At 37.6% G+C, this 21710-nt stretch overlaps 1 protein-coding gene across 1 annotated transcript in view; it reads right to left on the bottom strand.

Moving 5' to 3' along the window:
* DPYD (dihydropyrimidine dehydrogenase) overlaps positions 1–21710 on the bottom strand; it is a 166389-nt gene that overhangs the window by 56042 nt on the left and 88637 nt on the right. The window contains exons 4-6 of the mRNA XM_010138569.1: positions 19058–19145; positions 8990–9151; positions 276–472 (exon numbers count right to left, since the gene is read on the bottom strand). Coding sequence (XP_010136871.1) covers positions 276–472; positions 8990–9151; positions 19058–19145 — 447 coding nt within the window. The remainder of the gene's footprint in view (positions 1–275; positions 473–8989; positions 9152–19057; positions 19146–21710) is intronic.

Here is a 21710-nt window from a genome sequence, read left to right as displayed (position 1 = left end):
CATTAAGTTGATAATAACAATTGCACCCTGGAATTTTAGAGGTCATATGAAGAGACTATAGAAGACAGGCACCAGATTTTCAGTTAAAGCTTGACTGTAACTGTACCAATTTTAAATTGAATCATGAATTATTTAAAAAAAAAGTTTTCCAGATCTGAAATTTTCTACTCTCTTCCTTTGGTAAAGGTAGAGGGATCATGTATAACTTACGCACAATAATTTTTCCTATGCTTTCTACAACCATTGGAAACTGCTTTGATGTCATTGTTTTTTACCTTAAGCCACCAACGTACTCCTGCTTTTCAAATATAGTGATGTTCGAATAGCCCAATCGAGCCAAAAAGGAAGCACAACTTAAACTGGCAGGTCCTGCACCCAGAAGAGCTATCTTCACGTGATAGGCTTCAGGCATTTCTTCTACAGGGGGTAAGGAAGGATTTCTGATCTGAGGAATATTCATAGCTTTGAACACCTGAAACGTAATACAATCAACAGGTTACATACTTTACATTTCCTCCTGAAATTTTATTATATTATATGAGTAACATGATGGAAGCTTCTGCTAGTACTGTCATATATAATTGATGATCACAGATCACTTCGTAACATTATAGGGATTCCCAAATGACATGACCTGTGCATTTGTGAGGAATGTTGTAGTTGCAGGGTTGCACCTTTTACAGTTCTTTTTGTCTTAATGTCTGAAGTCAGATCTTTCACTATCGTAAATTTTACAGAGAAGATGGAACCATATTACCAGTAACAGAATAGTAATAGAAAGTCGCCCACGTGGCAGAGAATCTCTGTAACACCAAAAATTTCCTTCCAAACAATGTTCAGATTATTTTTACCACTAGAAAAGTACTTCTGTGAATAACACAAAGGATTATAATGCCAGTGAAGGGATTTTGCTTCTTGAAGGGACACCTTGTGTCATCCTGAATAAATGACTCGTGGCTTGACTTTTTAGAGGTGGTAGGTAACCAAACTCAGGTGGTTTTCAAACCTTTTAGCAACTGTCCCTAGTCTTCAGTGGTATCTTTTCAAAGGTAATCCATGCTTTAGATTCCTCTTAAAAAACTCTGATAGAACTTAATTCCTGTTAGTTGCTATTTCAGATGTTTTTCACTTTTTAATCTGGTATCCAATAGTTGTAGGAATACCTGAAAGTTAGACTCTTCTCCCCATGCTTCATTTCTACACCTGTGAGAGGGTGATGATCTGTTCCATTCTTTCTCGACTATTAAAAGTACTTTGGGACAGTTGCAATGTCACACAGTATTTCAGATTCGCATTAAATCAGTTCTTTCTCAGGCACGCAGGTAAGTGGCTAAAGCAGAAATTTCTGCATTCACTGAGCTAGACTTCACTGTCCCTGCATTTACATATGTTGTAGGGGAAGAAATGGTGTCTCTATCTTTATAACCTACAAAACGAAAAAGAATAGTCTCACAGTCCTTGCAGGCTACTAAAGATTAAGAGCATGGAAGAGCATATTGCAACCTTTGTTTTATTTTAGGCATTACTGGGAAAATATTCAGCCCAAAGAGTATACCTTTGTAGCACAAGCACGATATTATACCAAAAAGATACAGGACTTCAACGCATTGGGATTCTCAGTCATATAAAACACAATTCAAGGGTGCACCTCAAAATTACCAGAAGATAACATTGTTCCCCATCTATTTCAATGCAGAACTGAGTTCTGGAAGTACTAACTAGTCCTCTAAAACATATGTTGTCACATGTCCTAATAAATACAATATTTAAGGCATTTAACAAGTTTACTAACAGTTTTTACTTTCCTTAGAACTCGAGAAGCAAAGGATTTTCCAGTTAAACTTTGGCAACTCCACTCATGAATAGAATTTTTCATTTATGTTTTGAATCAATGTTCATTTTCTTCATGCGCACTTGAGCACTCATGCTAAGTAAACCAATGATTAGTTCCTTCCCCCTCTAAAATCTCTGTGTCAAATATTCCCAGTCTTTGTAAATTGACACAGCATTTTAACAAACTGCAAGCAGCAAGAGACAGATAATTGTTTTAAAAAAAGAATCATTTAAACCTGACAATTCACAGAATATGGGAAGGTTTAATGTGGTTATTAATGGATTTCACAGGCTGAAAAGCTTATATTGTACTGTGAAACTAGACTGTGATAACTAAAATGCAATAGGATATTTCTAAAATGTCTGCTTTGTTACATTCACACAGAAATGGCTTGAACGATACCGAATTTCCATTAAAGTCTCGCACAGTTGTTTTAGAAAGCTACTCAGTAATAAAAACTATTTAACTTGCATATTTAATGAGTATATTGGACACTATGAATATGCACATGCTTAAATTTGTCACTAAATTTACTTTACTGTTAACACAATTATTTGTATATTCATTATTGAACAGTCACACCCATCAAGTAAATGTTACACTGAGGCGCCGCACTACTGTAGTGAAGTGTTAAGCTTCAGATACCAAGCACTCATGCAGGAAATCCCAGTAGTTCAGGCTGAATGGTCAACTTTAATTCTGTCTATTTGCAAATAGGGTGAAACTGCCTTCATGCAGCACAGCCAGCTTGTGCAGCAATATCTTGCCATCTGGAATTCAGCGGCAGTTTTGCATATTAAGGCTGGCAGGGTAACTGTGTGAAAATAGCAAACTGCTTCAATGCATTTCAAAGGATTTTCACTCACCTCATGGTGAAGTTTCCCGGCACTGTAATTCACCTAATTAAATATCACTGAATACTTCTGTACAAATCCTTTGGTGTGCAGAGATGACTACCTTGCAAGCAAGTGTTCAATGCCACACAACATGAAACTGTCCTCACTGATTTTTACCTGCTCAGACTGTGGTCGGGATGTAAGTAAAGTTTAATACTATTCCCTTCAAAAAGATTATTTCATTTTGTTTGGATGGAGTTTTTCTTTTGTTTTGCAGTGCTTTTTAACCAAGACCCATTCAGGAAAACGAGACCAAATAATAAATGTAAAGCTGAATCTCTCAGTGGAGAGATTCAGCCGTCATCCCCATGTCTGCCTTTCCTTCCGGCTCTTTCTCATACACAAAACAGATTACATAGATTATTATTAGGCTTCAATAACACTGGACATTTATTCTTTAACTTTGAATACTGTGCAATCATTTAGGGTCTGATACAAACTAAATCCACACAGATTCTGTCTACTTATGCTTCCTGTCCATTAGGGGCCATAGAAAGGATATCACAGTTTAAAAAAAAAAAAATTATGGAGACTTTGTCCTCAAGTGAGATTCAATTTGATCAAACAAAACCAGCCCATCCATTCTGCTAAAGTTCCAACAACTGAAAAGATTTCTCTCTTGATTTGTACATTTATAACATACTACACTTTCCCTATTTGCATTACTTCAACACGTGAGTGCACTTGCTCAGTGTTCTCTCCAGCGCGAAGTCCTGAGAGTTTGTTCTCTTCTCCCTTGTAAATCAGACACCCTTTCACTGCAGTGGGGAAGGTTCTTGTTCCACAACTATAAGTATACTCAACAAACAGCATAATTCCCGGCATTGTATGCAAACACAAGTTTGTATTAAGGTTCCACAATATTTCCCACTTCAGCAAACTACAGTTGTTTCGATTGGTGAGCATCTGAATCGAGTTTAATTTCCCTAGAAAGTTTTAGCCAACTCATTTTAGCTGCTTTTCAGAATGATGACAAGGAAAAGCTATTGTTCTCCTCATGTAATAAAATTCTGGTTCTTTTCTTCACTACACAACTCTAGTATTAGCATGTTTTGATGAAAAGATGTGACATTTGGCAGAGAGTGGCAGGTGACTCAGAGAAATGCATTTTACTAAGCTGATGAAAATCATTTTATGCCATAGTAAGCATGATTTAAATGAATTTGAAACATTTAAAACCATTAGAACAGGTTAGAACTGTTATTCAGAATCCTTAACTTCTATACAAATTAGAATAAAGTAACTCACTTCAGTCGCTTTTGAGTTTTCTGATTAGAATTCTTCTAGAAGTAATAGACTGTAGATACCCTTCTCCGTCTGAAGAATTCAAATACGGTCAGACAGTTTTACTCTAATTCACCTTTATTCAAAGTTATCGTTGCACTACGACAAAGAATGTGTTAAATAAAACAGTAAATAGAAAGAAAGTTTAATCTCAATATGTAAAAAAGCCTTTGTCTAATTCTAGGAAAGAAGACAAGATAGGCTGCTGAAAAGTATGTTTGGTAGTCTGCAAGACATACACGGAAGTTCACATTTCATACATGAGAAGTGTATCTGTTTAATCTGTCATCTTCCTCACAAAACCCTCATTGACAGAAAAAGGCTGAAAAAAAAATTGGCAAAGTGGAAGGAGCAGTGGGGAAAAATTTATCTTTTAGTAAGTTAAGTTTTGACTTCATAACTAAATCCTTTATATTTCTTACGGCATAATGCTTGCCTCTATGCTACAGAAATAAGTTTGAGTCAGGTTTGCCATTAAATATCCTTCACTATGATGATGAGATACCAAACAGCTACTGACATGGACATTAGCATCTAGCTGGTATTCATTTTACCGTGAAACATATTAGTATATTCTGAATTGTTATCAGATTTTCCTAGTGCACAGAAAGAAAAATACAGGCAATGAAATCTAACATTTAGGAACTGATTGTATTAGTTACACACTTTCCCACTGGTTTCCATGGATATTTATCTGGAGGCTGGTTTACATTCATATGGGACAGCTGAATATTTAAAGAAAAACTCATATTCTGCACAGATTTTAATAAAAAAAGGAAACAAATTGCACGCTCAGTAATCTCCTTGAAGTTGTCAAATTACACAATCACACAACTAATTTCATTTAATTGCAGTGAATAGAGCAGGATGCACAGTAAGTTTTTTTCCACAAACGTGAGGTAGTTATGAAAACTTGTTGATACTCCCCACACAGGTTAACATCTAAAGTTGTAAAACTGCAAGCTTTTAGTCAAGTAGGTGAATGTTGACAAAACTAGGGCCCAAAGCATCTCACTGAAGACTTTTCAAACCTATGTAATAACTACATGTTAGTATTATCCCAGGCCAAAGAAAACTCATGGATTCAGAACATTGCAGAGTCCATACCTCAACATTTCATGAATCCCACCACTAAAAAGGCCATAGCACCACTCATGTAAAAGTCTTAAAAAAAAAAAAAAATCAAAAAAACCCACAAGGAATGCTTTAGGTAAGAGATGGTGTAGAGAAGTTTACAGATGTTGTTCAAATGTATCTTGTCTTTTAGCACTGGCCTCAGAAATCAGAAGTCCCTACCTGAACCACTGCAGAAGGCTTCAGACAAACCTAAAATTTTGTAATTGATTATTATAGATTTTTTACATGACTTAAAAGAGAACAGGTTAAAAGAGAGATTAATACTGACAAATAGTTTTCTTCCTGTTTGTCATTTGCCCTCCAGAACAATCCCCCTTTGCTGATGCAGAACACTCATACACTCCAGTGACAGCAGCCATCCAAGGCCATCCAGCTGCAAGAGCTACAGCTCCACAAGGTCCACCTTCTTCCTCCACCTATGTTAAGACTCAGAGCTGTCAATATGCAAGTAAAAGAGGGACCCTGAGTCCAAGGGCACAACACACCCTTCCATCACAATCCCCTCTGGTCAGTCACTGCTTCTTGTCTACGGTGGGTGTCTATGTCTCTTCCAAAGGGAGGTTCAACACTCAGAGGAGCACCCTCACCACAGCCCACCTCCCAGACCGGGCACTCTGCTGAGACGCCCCGAGGTTAGCAGCAGGTAAGCTCATGTAATGCATATTTTGGGGGGTGGGGTGAAGGCTGATTATCAAGTTTCATTTTCCAATTTCTTCCTGCTGCAACAGCAGCCAGAACGTATCTCTGGAGAGAAACAAATCACCAGAACTGGGGCTGGCACCACAGTCACAGTACTAAATGATTTAGTTTTTAAATCTAGTATGCAACAATTAAAATAATATATTTTCTACTGAGCTTGTGCCGCTCCAGTCAGAATGATTAACTAGAAACACGGGAGAACCTGTAAGCTCAGTAATGCCTATCTGGAAGTGTAACACTTGGAGGGCTTCTTTGGAATACTACGACAGACTATGTAATCTCCTTTGTCATCTCTGACTATGTAACCATGCTCCCATTTTACTACAAGCTTACAAACTTGCACTTGAGTAACCAGTAATTTTAGTTTATTTTGTGGGACTGACAGTCATATAGCTCATGCCTGTGTGTCTTGTCACTGCAATCTCAGTATATTTTCACCAAACTTGTGTTCCAAAGCCAGAGATGTTTCCTGACTCTAAAGTACTTGGGCAAAGGATACAAATAAAGACATTAATATAATTTTAACCTATGTAGTAGCAGGTGTAACCTGCGCTTGACACTCATGATTTATAACAGTGAGCTTTTACTCCATGTTATTCTCTAGATGCAACAGTTACCGTGGTAACTGCATCCCAGTATACACAGTCTACATCACAAATACAAACGGACATTTCCTTCTTTTTCCCCCACTTGAATATTTAATTGTCAAAATCCACAGTTTTTCAGACTGGATTACAATTTACTTTGAGAATGAGCCAAACAGTTACAAAACTACATGGAAGGGGAGAAGGAAAATGCAGAAGGCATGAGGTGCCATTTTTTTGTTCTACCGTATGCAAGACAAATATTTTACAATTAGGGAGTTTTATCTGCAGTATGAACAGATGATCAGTCATTGTTCAGAAGCACAAAGGGGCATACGTCATACCCATATATTTTCCATTTTAAACCCACATTCCTGGTTCACTGCAATTTTATCTTTTATCTCATCTAGCAGTTGTGCCTTTTTATCATTGCTCACTCTCATAATGCATCAAGTGTATGATCCTCAGACTAATTCCAAGGAAAAAAAAAAAAGTCTAAAACTGGCTTTATGCACAATGGAGTTTTCAGTAAATAAGCTCCTGTGGGACAAACTATTTCACAGTGCGTGAGATTTACCATGCAGCTCTCATTAAGAGTAACCCATGTTGCATGCCTAAATTACACAATTTGCTAAGTTACTCATATAGGTAAAGCTGTGAACACACTTCACTTGCAGTATCCGGGCCAATTTTTGTAAAAGCAGTAGTGCCTTCAGATTTTCTTCAATATTTTAATTATTTTTAATGATGTTATAATGATTTTTTAATTGGAAGCACACATACCATTGTATTTTTTCAACCAAACATGCTTTCACGGTAAAATTTAACTGAATAAAAGAATGTCTTATTTACAAAAGTGTCTACCTATTATTACTAATTATGAGTACTACAATACACACAAATTCTTTATTAAACAGCAGGAAATCCAAAGGTTATTAACAACCAATTTTAACATTTTAGGATACAATAAAAATATTAAAGATAATAAAATTTACTGAAATGTTATTTTTGTTGGAGTGCTAAATAGAACTGTATAATAGTTTTGTTTGGTTAGAATTCTTGACACTAATATCGCTTTAAACTAACTTCAAACATTAGAAGCAGAGCCATTTAGAGCTATTCATTTTCTCTGCAGTTTTCATATCAATCATTGTGCGAGCACTGAGCTTTTTTAATAGATTTCTAAAGATTTTTGAAGAAAAATGGCAGATATTTAGCATTATCTATCACGCCATAATTTCTCTCTATTAATCATAGCATTAGGGCTAAAAGGAGACACAACTCAAGTTTTAAGAGATATTGCTCGCATTTGGTTCCTAAACAGTAATATTTCACCACTGTATTTATCATCCACTTGACAACTACTTAATCTTTCTTTTTTTCTTTTTTTTTTGGTGGTTTTTGGTTTGGCTTTTTTTTTTTTTTTAAGAAAAAAAAATTCTGCCTTGCAACAAATACTAAGCTTTTACATGTAAGGAAAAAAGGCCATTAGAAGACAAGCTAATAAAAGCGCCTCTCGAATATACACAGAGAACAAATACAGCGCAGTGTCTCTAGTTTCATCCTGCAAATGAGAACGTTGGTCCAAATTGCACTGATTCATACGCTCGTATGTTAAAATCTCAAGAAAACCGAAGTGGATAGCTACTTAAACGACAAAGACAGCTCAGCAACAGCTAGCAGAAAAGTTTAGCAGGTGCTCCAGAAGCTTTACAAGCTTCCTGGAGAGAAGAAAGGTGGGATACACAACAGATAACGCGAGAAGCACTGCAGCAGGTAGCAACGTTTGTTCATCAAATCACGACCCACAGCCATTGAGAAGGGGGTGTGAAGTCGAATGATGGCAGAGAAGAAAAACTGGCCTTAGAGACATATCATCTGTTGTGTCCAGACTGATGCACATTTCTATGTTGGTCAGTCCTAAAACATTTTTTTTCCTGAGGCTTTGTAAAGGTGACTGGAATTTCATCGCATATTCGCAAATACAATCAGCCAAACGGCTCAAGATACAGAAGAGGGACATGCTCATACAGTAAAGGACTGTATAGAAATGTGCAATCTTAACACATGCATGTGCTTCTTTTATTTATACAGCTGCAACTTCCTCATTTTTACAGAGAGCAAAATCATAATTTTTGCCCAAAGGTACTTCAGACAGATCAGAGGAGTTTGGTACAAATTCCCTGCTTATTTAGTTTTTGGTAGGTGCACTTGCTCTTTTTCCCTATGCAACCCACTTCTGAAACATCCATGATTTCACCCAGCTGAGGTAAATATTTCGTTATAAAGCAAACTGTCTCTACTACTAGTGTTTCTAAAGAGTCATCTTGTTCACAAATAACATTCCTTATGTTCCTATAAATTACTATATTATGAAAGCATTTCCACACCTTCGAATGTGCTGTAAGAAAAAGGATAATTATTCTAACTTCCTACACCTTTATTTTATTACTACCATCTTTTTTTTTTTAAACCAATCATTAACAAAGGCAACCACATAGACACTATTTATTGGTACACACTGAGAATTTAAGACATTTGCAAGTCCTACCTACCTCAGTAGCAAACTGCTGCAATCCACCAATATTAATTGGTCCCTCCTCAGTGGCATACAAATTGCAGCCACCAACACAGAGATCTGATGTTGGACACACCATTCCACATGACAGGCCAAGGGGATTGTCAGAAAGAATCATTTTGGCAGCTCCATAGTAGTTCTGAAGGAAAAAGAAAAAAAAAAGAAAAAGGAAAAAACAAGAAAATAAGAGAGTCACATATCAAGGAAGCAAAAAAACAAAAATTCAAAAGAAAATACAAAATACTTTTTTTAACTGGCTCATAGAGTAATATATAAACATGAATATGTTACATAACACTGACATTATTTAAATGTACCAACATGTTATACAGCATTACTGGAGACACTGGAAAGAAAGTCAGCAAAACTGTTCATTATGCAAGAAATAAAACTTTTCTTCCTAGCTTGCAAAATAGTTAAAAGCATCTTCAGTCTGGTCTTAGTCACTATGAAAATCCATTGAAATTCTAATCCTGGCTGAACAGGCAATACCTTCACACTGGGACAACTTTCAACCATCTTGCCTGTGTTGGCTGCTAAGGCAATTCATCATCCCCAATTCTCATCTATTCCAGCGTTAAAGAATATTAGTTAAACGGAAATTGTACGAATTAGCAAATATTTTTGCTCTTCCAAAGAAAGATACTGTTTTGATGTGCCAGAAATTGTTAGAGCTGCTAAAAACAGCTTATAAAGACACAGCAAGCTCAACTCAGCAGCAAAACACAGAAGTCTAGTTATATATCGGAGATGTCCCTGACCCATAACCATGCAGCTAGCAGAGGCGACACAGTCAGTGCAGGAGACCCACATCTATCCGAAGCAGCACTCGGAGATCAGCCTGGATACCCTACCAATCTTAGGTGACACTAGATGTCTGTCCCCCAAGCAATTACATCTAGCCATTGCTCTTCTCCACTCTAAAGAAATAATTACCAACTAGTAGTGGGGATTTTTCTCACTAACTCAAAGAAAAATGGTTTTCAAAGAATTTGTTCAGTTTGATATTTCACTACATATGAGAGTTACATTATCCCTTCCTGTGTTGTCCAAGATTATTATTATTATCTTCGACTCCAGTTCAATGGGAACAATTACGAAAATGTGCATTTCCATTTAAGTTCATTAAGGATTTTCTACATTTTTTGGCTTTGTAATTAAAATCAGTATACAAAGCTAGTTATTACACTTAGAATGCAAACCAGTTAAATATTCCTTCTTAAAATTAATTTTATTACATATCTGTAAAGTCTATTCTCCCACTTCAGCTGTACCATTACAGGCAGCATCAACACAGCTATCACATTTTACTTGGTTTGCAAGCTCAGACCAAACTCTGAGCATAGCTATGCTACAAAAAGACAGCTATTGACTTCAGAGAAATGGGAACAGAGTCATTGTGGGTATAGGACTGAGATGCTGGCTTATTGATGATGGGATACCTAAGGAAACCTGTCTTAGAACACCATGCCAGAGTTCAGTAAGGAGGAGACTGTGACTAAGTCCTAATGAGGGTAAGGCGAACTGCTGCTGTACTCTTAATTTGGGGGAAACGTGATGGAGTGTATGAAGGTGGGCTCCTGATTTGGGAAGTTTTGAGATATTTTTGTCATGATCATGAGTTACTACTAGGGGTAGCACCTGAGAAAAAAAAAAGGAACCATGTCCTCTTCAAATGAGAGTATCAAAAGGTAGATAGTACATGTTACCATGCTAAATACTAGGATATTAGATAAACTGTATCAAAGAGTATGTATCTTCTAATCTTAACACCTGAAATAAATTTTAATGTCACATCTGAAGCCCAAAGTGTTCCACTGATCTTTGGGAGCAGCGGGGAAAGTCTTTAGCCCTAACTGTGCTAAAGCGGTCACATCTAAAGATGAAAAGGAAGTACAGGTTCAATGCTGACTTGTTTCTGTCTGCCAAGAAAAAGTCACCCTGTGTCAATTTTACCACTGGGAAACTTCTGACATACTTGTAGAAGAGCTCCCTAACTCTCCTCGTCCACCTTCCAGAACACCAGAGTAACCACTGGTTCCTATTGCCATTGATACTGCCCCTGCCAATGAAAGAATAGAGCCACAACCTGCCACCCTGACTCTCTGAGGTGGCTCAAGAACAAGTCCCTCTGCAGCCTCACTGACACCCAGGGCACATTCCCGCCAGGACACTCAGCAGGACTTGGAGCCCAGCTCTGAGTTGCTTCACCTCTTTGTCCTTCCATTCTATTTAATCATTTATCCTGCCTTTACTGTGTTGATTTATTATCTAACATATCAAACAGGATACGAAAAACGTTTTCCAATACTTGACAAAAACAGGCAGGGAAATACCATATAGTCTAGTTATGCTAAAATGGTGTTGTACAAACTGTGTTACAGAACTGCAAGCCGTTGTGTTGCTACAGCAATAAATGAGAGTTTGTAGTACACGTACAGTAGTAAATGTACAGTATCTGACATGTTTAGTTACAGGAACACATTGTGCTTACATAACTCTTTAAGCTGAAAACATGTTTTAATGATCATTACATTTACCAATAATATTAAAGGTAGAATATTCATAGAACAGTCACATTTCATAAAAAAATATTGATTGCTTTCATTTAACAAAACCAGGCTGTAGTAGGCTGCACACAAAATAGATGCGAGATGCAGACCTGGCAAGCTGGAACTACACATCACATGTTGCACATGAGAAAGGATCAGAATAAAAGGGAGACTGGTTTCATTAAAATGACAAAGTTACTCCAGGGCACGGGATGATGCAAGCTACCTTAACAGCCTGCAGTAATTCTCTGTGGATGCCCAAATAAGATGGCTCAGTTGGCTAGTTTCTAACAGACATCAGAGAGAAAGCACGTCTAAAACTAGAATGTTTCTGAAATTTTTAATGAGATAAATGTCTGCTCATGCCTTTGTTCACAGAATCTTTTTTCCTGTGCACTTCCATAAAAAAAATTATCTAACTGGATAGGATGTTTTGTGGTTTCCTACATCAAAATGTCAATAAATACTACACTGCTAACGCAGAGAACAAAAACAAGCCTTAAACAGACATCAATAATCAGTGGAAACCAGGCAGAGAAGGATCTCCACATGTATCATTTGGAAGCATTATATAATTTGCATGCAAATGAGACTGGTTTTTACTTGGAAAAAAACTATTAAAACACATAGGATCAATACTGAGAGGCCAGAAGAAATTGCATTTACTATCAAAAAATGCTTATAACATCTTTTGTTTTGTTTCAATTTAAGACCTTTCTATATAAATTCATTATGCATCATGGTGTTTTGATATTGCAGTTTTCTCAAAAAGCAATGAAGAGTATGCATTATTATTCTTTGTGTAATAAAAATGAGTACACTGACTTCATCTGGATTTTAGGACAGAGTGAATACTTTAAAAGAAAAGAATAAAATAGCAGTAATTTCCTTTTCATCTGTATTTAGTTTAAAAAAAAAAAAAGAGACAGCAAAAACTATGGGACAGTACCACCTCCTCCTATTCTAGTTCATGCGATGACTTTAAAATTTATTGAAGATGTATTGGATTAAAATATTTTCATATCCCAAAGAGCCACCATTTAAAGTACATTGTTATTTAAGTAGCATTTTTCACATTGACACACACCAGTTTAAATATAACAAGAAACACCCCAGTCTATCAGTTTCCCCAAATATCTTCTGAAGAATGAACAAAACATAACAGCAACTTATCAAATTATACATATTCTATATTATAATGCTGATGATTTTTAATCAGTCCAGAAATCTTTCACATCATTTGACTTGTGTCATCATAACAGGACTGTAATTTCACACAGTGTCACTATCTTTTTATGAAGAAGGACACAAGAAATATCTTGTACTGTCATTTTGTCCTTTGTAGTCTAGAATGTGAGAGATTCCTTAATTGACATAGTGTCATCGCAAAAGTCTATTCTACATAATTACACTATGGCAACCGAAACCAGCTGTCAGCCATTCCATTACACTAAGTACAAACAGACATCTCAAGAAAAGTCAGTGTTTCAAATGCATCAATTTAACACCATTACTACTTTTTCTTTTAATTTTTTTTTTATTATTTAGTGACCTGAAATATACAAAGAATATCAGAGAAAGCTGAACAAAACAGCGCTTTCAAAAACCTGGGGCCTCAAAGTAGTACTTAAAGATTAATTATGATGCATATCTGTATATAATTATTACCAATCATCTAGCAGCTCTCTGACTTCCACAATCCTTCATTGTATTAACAGTATTTTACATATGAACTGTGACTCACGGTTTTCTGCAGTCTTTGCAATGGCATATACGTGTCCTTTATTAATTTACTCAGAGTTCCTCTGGCACAGAAAAAAACATCATTCTTTTCTCTCACCTGTCATAATCCTATGTCTCTCACCACCCTTTCTCTAACAATCTTTTCTTCATTTCATATTCTCTTAATGATCCCCCAGAATTTTGTCTCTTGCCTTCCTTTGTCTATCCACTTTTCCTTCTTTCTCATTTCCAGTATATTACCACAAACACTTTTTCCTTTACTCCCTCAATCTCCGAAACCTCAGATTCACCCTTATTCCTTAGTATCCATCTCTGTCTTCCAGTTTGTCCCATCTCATTTCTCCCTTGAAAAAGTAAGTTCCTCTGAAAAAAAAAACCCAACAAACCCACAGACATTTCCTTTGGTTTCATTTAAACAAATATTTCCCTCAAATCGTAAAGCTTACTCTTGTGTTCCACTAGTTTCTCTGTATTGTTCCCGGCATTCATTTCTCTCTCCTCCATTTCTCTACCAGCATTCCGCACAGTTAGGGGTCAACCTTCCACCCAGAGAGCAGCATGCCTTGTGGGGCAGGAGGTGTGAGGTGGGGGTGTTGTTTTGGTTTTTGTTTGGGGGCGGGGGCGGTGTGGTGGTTGTTGTTGTTTTCTAGTAGGTTTGTTTTTTTTTAATACATCGGCTACCCAAAGGCTTACATCCACCCCTAGTCTTTCAGGAAATGGTTGACATGTCAGCTCACACCAGCTTATTATTAAGGGATATGGGAGAAGATAGTCTTTTTGAACAAGGAGAAAACTGTTGAGTCAGTGTGAGGAATCACTGTAATACTGCAAGACTTGAGATAAAAATGTGAGAGCTAGTTACAGCGGGTTGCAGTGACAAAGCGTGATTTTTAAGTACTGATAGTACAAAAGACACCTCTGCCCCCCAAGTCTTCAGTGCAGATTCAGACTATAAAGGCTGAGTCACCCATGCCTTATGCCTGTGCCATGTAACACAACTTAATATCCCCATGCCTAAACTGCACCTACAGCTTTTTTTCAACGTGACTACACAATCATAAAGGTGTATGATAACAAAGAACTCCGAGATCATCTCACTGAACAGGACATGGGTAGAGCACGTGCTGGTGCTTTCTAATGGGTGGCTTCCTCTGGTGCATGCTTCTGCTTAACAAGCAGAAAGCTGAACACTTGCAGCCTGTCCAGGATGAGAGTTTCTTCTGCTTGAACAATACTTGCTTTTGCCAGCCTTGAAGAATGATGGGTGCTGGAGCTCCATTTTACCATATCCATCTTGCTTTGTCCTATCAACATGGGGAAAGCAGAACGCAAAATCCTAAAATCACTCCTGGTACTCGTTCAGGGTGGAGGGGCAAAGCTATCTCCTGCAGCAGCTATACAATTTTTTATCTTCGTGTTTTTAAAGAAAGAGATAACTAAGACAGCACTTGTGAATTATAAAGCAAAGAATATACAGCTTGCAGTGTGAAGGCTGTATTTAAAGCGAGGACAGCTGAAAGTCAGAATACTTGTTTACCATCTTCTGATTTTTAGAAACCAAAGTAGTCATGTGTGCGTGGTGAATTTGAGGTCCGGTCTCAGAGACACAATTGCAAGCAGTCTGTATGAACTGAGAAACACTGACTGGGAAGACACAATAGAATAGATTGTACCCTTATAAAATGGAGTTGTAATCCAGTTTGTATGGAAAAAGAGGATGGAAATTGTGGCCTAAACTCTACTAAGTCACAGCAGCTAACACAATACAGCATAAGTGACATCCTTTTTCTCAAAGAGGCTCAAGGTTCATTGAGTCTGGCAATTCAATTACCCTCTCAACCCAAAACCAACCGCTCCTCCCCTGTCCCTCTTCTGCTCCTGAGCTCAGGTCCAATGGCAGAGCAGCCAGAACAGCTACATTGTACATGGCCTGTAAATACCTGAAGAGCCTCAGGCTTAAGAGAACAAGAATCCCTGACCTTTTATGATTGCTATAGCAATTTTCCAACAAAACAAACTACATATAATAGAGCTCTTATATACCTGACAAAATAATTAATTTTCAGTACACTGCTGTCTAAATACTCTATATTAATAATGAATCATGTTTTTAAAAAATACCTGTGTGCAATACTGCTTACACAGGGATGAGGACCAGAAATTTATTGAACTGAATCTCCTCTAAACAGGTAGAAAGGTAACCTGTTGAAGGGGGTTTCTCAAGAGAGTGATGACGAAAGATTCAGAAGCAGGACAGGGACTTCAATAAGCCTAGAAAGTGTACCCCAGTTTCCTGGATTTATAAACCTGAATGTTCAACACTTCACCTATTTATTGTGTCTAGAATCTACCAGATATATTTATAAACTTTCGGATTAAAAAAGAAAATTTGCAAGGCAAAAAAGATTCATAATTTTAAGAAGCATTTTCAATGACATGTAAAATATCCTTGATAGTGTGAAGTAAATACTTTTACGACGATATTACAAAAAATACTCAGCAAGCAGATTGCTGAATGATATCCGAATGATTATTTCAATGAAAGTTTAGAAAAATGCATAACAAAGTGAAAAATTACCTACTGGTTCCACTAAAAACTTTCAAATAAGTTAGAAGTTCTAGGGATGTTTTCAAAAGAATACCATTCGTGTTTTATTTCTGTTCTAAAAGAGTACGGTACCAGTACTCCAACCACCACAGCAGCAGAATGAAAGAGGAGAGAGGACACTGCAGGAGCAGCTGTGCTAGCGGGCTCCCTCCCACACAGACTCTGCCACGGTCATACCTTCAGGGGAATCATTTCAACTTTTGGTGCCCCTCTCAGCTTCCACCAATAGATATAGCTATTATTCCAACAGACAGAACTATTGCTTGTTTGTCAGAAAGCGAGGATTTTCAAAGTGCAGTAGTGTAAAAAACAATAGTACATACCTATACTTAGAAAAAAATCCTATTAATAAAAGAAATCAGAAAAATTTACTGCTACTTTTTCTGAAAAACAGAATTTGTTAGAATAGAAATATTTTCTAGCAAAGCCACCAGAAGCTAATTCAGCAAGAGGAATATTCAGCCTAGCAGACTGCAGCCAAAGTCAAGGTTGGGTTCTCTCTACACACTGTTTATTTCCCCGAGAAGTAGCTTGGTACATGAATGACAGGAGGCACATCTATTGACACAGAGAGCACGAACCTGCAGGACGTGGATCCTTCTCAGCCCATGACTTCAGCTGTTTGCTAAGCATATCTGGCTGCGGTTTTTTTCCCCACTTCTAGTTTGTTGGGATTGCTTTTTTCTTCTGGTGTGGTTTTTGTTTTTAAAGTCAGCTGTTGCAGAGAAATGCTTCCACAACCACGCTACACTAGATTTCTTTCAATAGGGTAAGGAGAGAAAGCAAAGGGTAAGACTGTCTGTAAACTCACACTTGGAACTGGTTTTCACAGAAGCAGGGCTGATTTTAGGCATTTGATTTCCCATCCTAACATGCCAGCTAGCAGAAAGACTACCTGGCTTTTTAAAACTTCTGTGTGTGAATGTCTCCCATTGTATATGCAATTATCAGGCATCAACATGAGGTAAAAGCAGTTAACTAAAACCATTGTATACCTTTAAAAAAAAAAAAAACTAGTTTCAGAGTGGGTACAGAAGCTGTTGAAGATAGGTTTAGGGTCCAAAAACAAAAGCTAAAAGTATCGGTGATCTAAGATACTTAGGTTTTTCCATAAGGAATGCTAAAATCTCCTGAGAGTTCAGTAGTATATTGGAATTCTTTTCTGAAGCAGAATTTTCTGATAAAGCAGTAAGTGATGTCACCTGCTCAGGGCAAAACTAGTGCCTTACCTAGCTTCTACAACTTCCAGGATGATTTAAAACAGTTATCATCAAACAGCCCAAACTCTGTGGGGTTGATCCACCTCATTGACTACCTGACACGATAAACATGGCCCTATTAAAACCTGTAAGACTGCACTCATTGGCTTCAGCAGGGCAAAGATAAGTCTACCTTTGAGGCAGCTTCCCAATAGTACTCCTGCATATCTTTGCCAAAATGCAACCCTGAAAGCTCTGCAGGCACTCCCCCTTGATTTTCTCTGCTCTGTAGAGGATTCACAGAATTCAGAATGAACCAACTGTTAAAATTACCCACCCTTTCTGCCAGATCAAAAAGGGTCATCATACTTCAAAGTCTATCAAAGTCAAAAAGACCCACCAAATTTATCATTCCAGGATGCTGCTGGTGTTAGTTGTTCTTCTGGCATCTTCTGTTCAGTCCACCTTCCCTAGTTCCTTATTCACAGTTTTTATGTTTTGATAATCAGGCTCTTTTTCTTTCCTCAACAACACATCACTCCATCTTACCCAAAGCAGTAGCATAACTATTCCTTAATAAGAAAATACTATCCTGGTAAACTACTTCCACAACATTTGCTTTAGGTTTCCTGAACAAACCAAAGCACAATGACAGAGACTAGCAGTTTCGTTACTGCCTTGCACCTTCTCCCGGTTAGTTTGCCTGCTTCACCGTGCCCAGAAGAGGTAATAAGCAGCAACATGCCGCGTACTATAATATGGCTGCAAACAGATGCCCTCATTCATGAAAATAAATGATTTGGTGACTCAGTACAGATTACATAAGAAAACTGTCTATATGCAGATGCTGGGCATAATGCCAATTACGGTAAACCTCATCAACACACAGTTGTGTTACAATTGACACACATATCTTTGTAACTCCTTTTATCCTATTCTTTCTTGCTGAGGTGCAGAATTTGCTGGTGTCTTCTCCATACGACACGCAGTGTAATAAAAGCAATGTGGCTGTTCACTCGCACGCAGAAGCGCTGCTGCCGCCCGCGTCACTACCACGCACTGGCCCTTTCAGCTGCGTTGAACAGCGAGACATGTTACAGCATAAACTGCCGCCAGAAAATCTCTGTAGCACCCCCAGTAGATTATCGGTCTAGCTGGGCTCATACAGACAAATAAATCACACGGCAGCTAATGATTCCACAGATAGGAAGTAAGTTTTAAAGGGTATGGGGCAATCAATATCCAGCCATCTTTAGGCTATCCCAGACAGCCTAATTAATCTTGTCATATCAACTTTGCACTCATCTTTATTTATTTCTATTTCTGACTGTTAGAAGTCATTTGTAAACCACAAATCAGAATAATGTTTTTAAGATTTCTTTATGATCATAGTATAATAGCCTATTAATAAAGGAAAAGGTACAATATCTCCAAAAAGGGGGTTCAATTTAATCCTGTAGTATTTTATTAGTAGTCTAAGAGACTGACATTTGCATTAACCAGAGCACTTTCTATAAACTACAAGAAAATGTTCCTTCAGATGACATCTTTCATGTCAAATTTCCACCCAAAGAAAATTTAAACTATAATCACTTCAGGAAAAAAAAACTTTAATGAAAGAATAGAATTGCAACTGTAATACCTCAGTTAGCAGCAGAGTTAAATAATTACATTATAATGCTCAGTTTTTTGAATATCATTATATTTTAAAACCATCAAACCCAAAAACTTTACAGAAAAAAGGGACATGAAGAAATATATTTGGCACTATACACTATCTGTATGGGCACAGAACAGCAGCAAAAATAATTAAAAATCAGCTGACCGTTGAACTTTAAAGCATCTGTTGTAAACACTTAAGACTTTACAAAGACAGACCTTGAAACGCGATCTCACTAACTGCTATTATCTGCATCCATGTACTACTGCAAGCCTGACTTTACCTTGTTCGCAATACTTGTGATGAATGACTTGATGTCCAGATTAGTTGGGCAACTCTTCTGACAGGGGGCATCTGCACATTTTAAGCATCTACAGGAATAAAAGAAAATGTGTCAAGGAGACATGGAATAAAAATGCTGCCTATAGCGTTAGGTTTTCAAGTTAGCAGAGTAGAAGCAAAGCCACAAAGGAATAATACAGAGCGTTTTCATAAAATGTCTGTTTAAAGCCTCAGAACGTGATCATTATTGACTTGCATTCAACACTGATGGGTTACATTCTGTTGACTTCAGTTTACAAAGGAAGGCAGCAGGGTGCAGTTACAAAAACACGGACTACACATGTCTAAGAACATGCCTAATCACATGCAAGTAATTTTCTTCTCCCTGGAATCCAAGACTGCTAAGCTTCTGACCATTTCATTTTTCTATCTGAAAAACATCTGTGCTATGAATCTGAATTTATTAACGAAGTTCTGGAAGTGTCACTGTGGATTAAATTCTGGATATTGGAGAATTAGACATACAAAATCAACAGTTTTTCCACAGAGGAAGGAATTACTTTGTACTGTATGCGCCCAAGAACAAGAACAGCTGACAAACTTTCACGTCACTTTTCTATGAGTTTCCTATGATATGTCTGTGACTTCTGAAAACAATTCTGTAGTTTTATGCATACTCCCAGCTGAAATCCCTAAAACCCTCTTCTTGTCATCACTAATGACAAAACCTAAATGTACGTTAAAGCATACTAAGTGGCAAAGATTTATTGCCTGTTCCTGCACAGTCCACGAGTATGTACTGGTCTAGCTGCTTGCACAAGTCCCATGCAAGGATTTAGCTCTCAGGGTAGTCTATGCAATTTGCTTTAAGCAAACCTAACAAAAAAAAAAAAGTTAAAGGCAGCTGAAAAAGTAAAACGGTTCTCTATTAAACAGAGGTATTTGTGCACACTTTGGCTTTTACACATCAATGGTTACCACAGGTCAAATGCCACACTACTAATTATCTTAGAATTAAGTCATTCCAGATGCTCTTTCAGTGTTGTTTTACTAACATACAGAATTTATGTAAATTGCAGTTTTAACAATCTATGGAAAACGAAATGAAATCTGGTTTTTTACATATTATCTGAGCACAACTACTTACAGTAAGTTCCACAAGCCTACCTTAATTATTGTTACTTCATGAAAGATAACAATACTATGGAACTGGCTGGCACAGAATATTTCAAACACAGAAAAGCTGCAAGAGGTCTACGGACTACACATTCAAAAAACTGAAGAGCATATTAAAAGGAATGAAGTGCCTGAAATACCTGCAGTGAAAAACCAGCCTGAGTTTGTCAATCACATACATTGCTTTTGGTTTTGGGGTTTTTTGTTTTAATTTTTTAATTAAGGGTTGAACAAGAGAGAAGGCAAAGCCAGTTAAGTAAAAGATTAGTCTTTTATCTACCTATTCCATCATCATCTAGCTGGGTACCGCAGACACCATGGAAAAATTTGGTAGCGGCTTGGCAGACTTTCTCAACTGAACTAGTCATGAGGAAAAGGGCCCAGAGGAATTACATAAAGGGAAACAGGTCTCACAAAAGCTGGGAAATCTGATAAAGCCAAATCCACCATAGTTCCAACACCGCAGTGGATTACTAGTTCAGCTAGTCAGGATGTCAGAGGGCTCTGGCAGAAGAGCACCCGCAGGTTTAGCTGCGGCAGCTACATATAGCACTGCCCAGCACGACCCACTGAGTGGCCCGAGTTCTAACTGCCTTAACAAGCAAAGGCAGGTCAGTCGGGGCTTCAAAGCGGTGATGTGGCCAGAGCACTGAGTCAAGGGGATGCTCTTAGCATTCTAAGTGGATTCAAAGAAAGTAAAGTTAATACTAGGAGCCAGGGAAAAAAAGGAAATACACTAGACAAAATACACTGCTATGAGGGCTGGGATGATCATTCTCCCTGTGTAGGCAGTAAGGAAATAACAGAAGTGCAATATTACGTGTTTAAAAAAGGCAACAATTCCATTATGACTTTTTGCTCTTCACTTTCCTGGACGTGGTTTCCTTTAAAACACAACAGTCCTGTATCCGAGACCAAAAAGAATCACATTTAGCATCATACACATTTCTCTGAGTTATATATAAACATTCCCATGTCAAAACTGACTCGAATGGCACCTAGCAGGATAAGCAGCGTACAGATTACTCACTGTAGCTAGCAAGCATCTTTACCAAATTATTTCTCTGTTGATTTTTGAGCTGGTTCACAAGTAACAGCTGTTGAAAATGTCAGCTATTGGGGGGGCGGTGAGTAACGCAACCTTGAATGTGAGCTTTGGGGAGGAGGGGAGGACGCCATGAATATGCCAGTCCAGACTTTCTCTTATAATAATACCATCTTCCGAGTCTCCGAGCACTCTGCAGACTAAAGTGCACCGGGCGGCCATTAATCCCACTTATCAACCTGACAGCTCAGTAATTACGCTCCCAGTATAGCTATAGCTAGGTACTGCAAGGTACTGTAGTCCTAATAAAACATCAAGCACTGTACAAAATGTGCGCTGGTGAGGTGTTTTATTAAACTTGGGGGGTTGATCATGAAGTGACATTAGTGTTGACCTATTTTTCTATCTGACAATAAATTATCCTTTGACCATA

Source organism: Buceros rhinoceros, unplaced genomic scaffold, assembly GCF_000710305.1.
Source record: "Buceros rhinoceros silvestris isolate BGI_N320 unplaced genomic scaffold, ASM71030v1 scaffold17806, whole genome shotgun sequence".
Classification (NCBI taxonomy): Eukaryota; Metazoa; Chordata; class Aves; order Bucerotiformes; family Bucerotidae; genus Buceros; species Buceros rhinoceros.
The sequence above is the reverse complement of the archived record's forward strand: the minus strand, read 5'-3'. Positions and strand labels throughout refer to the sequence as shown.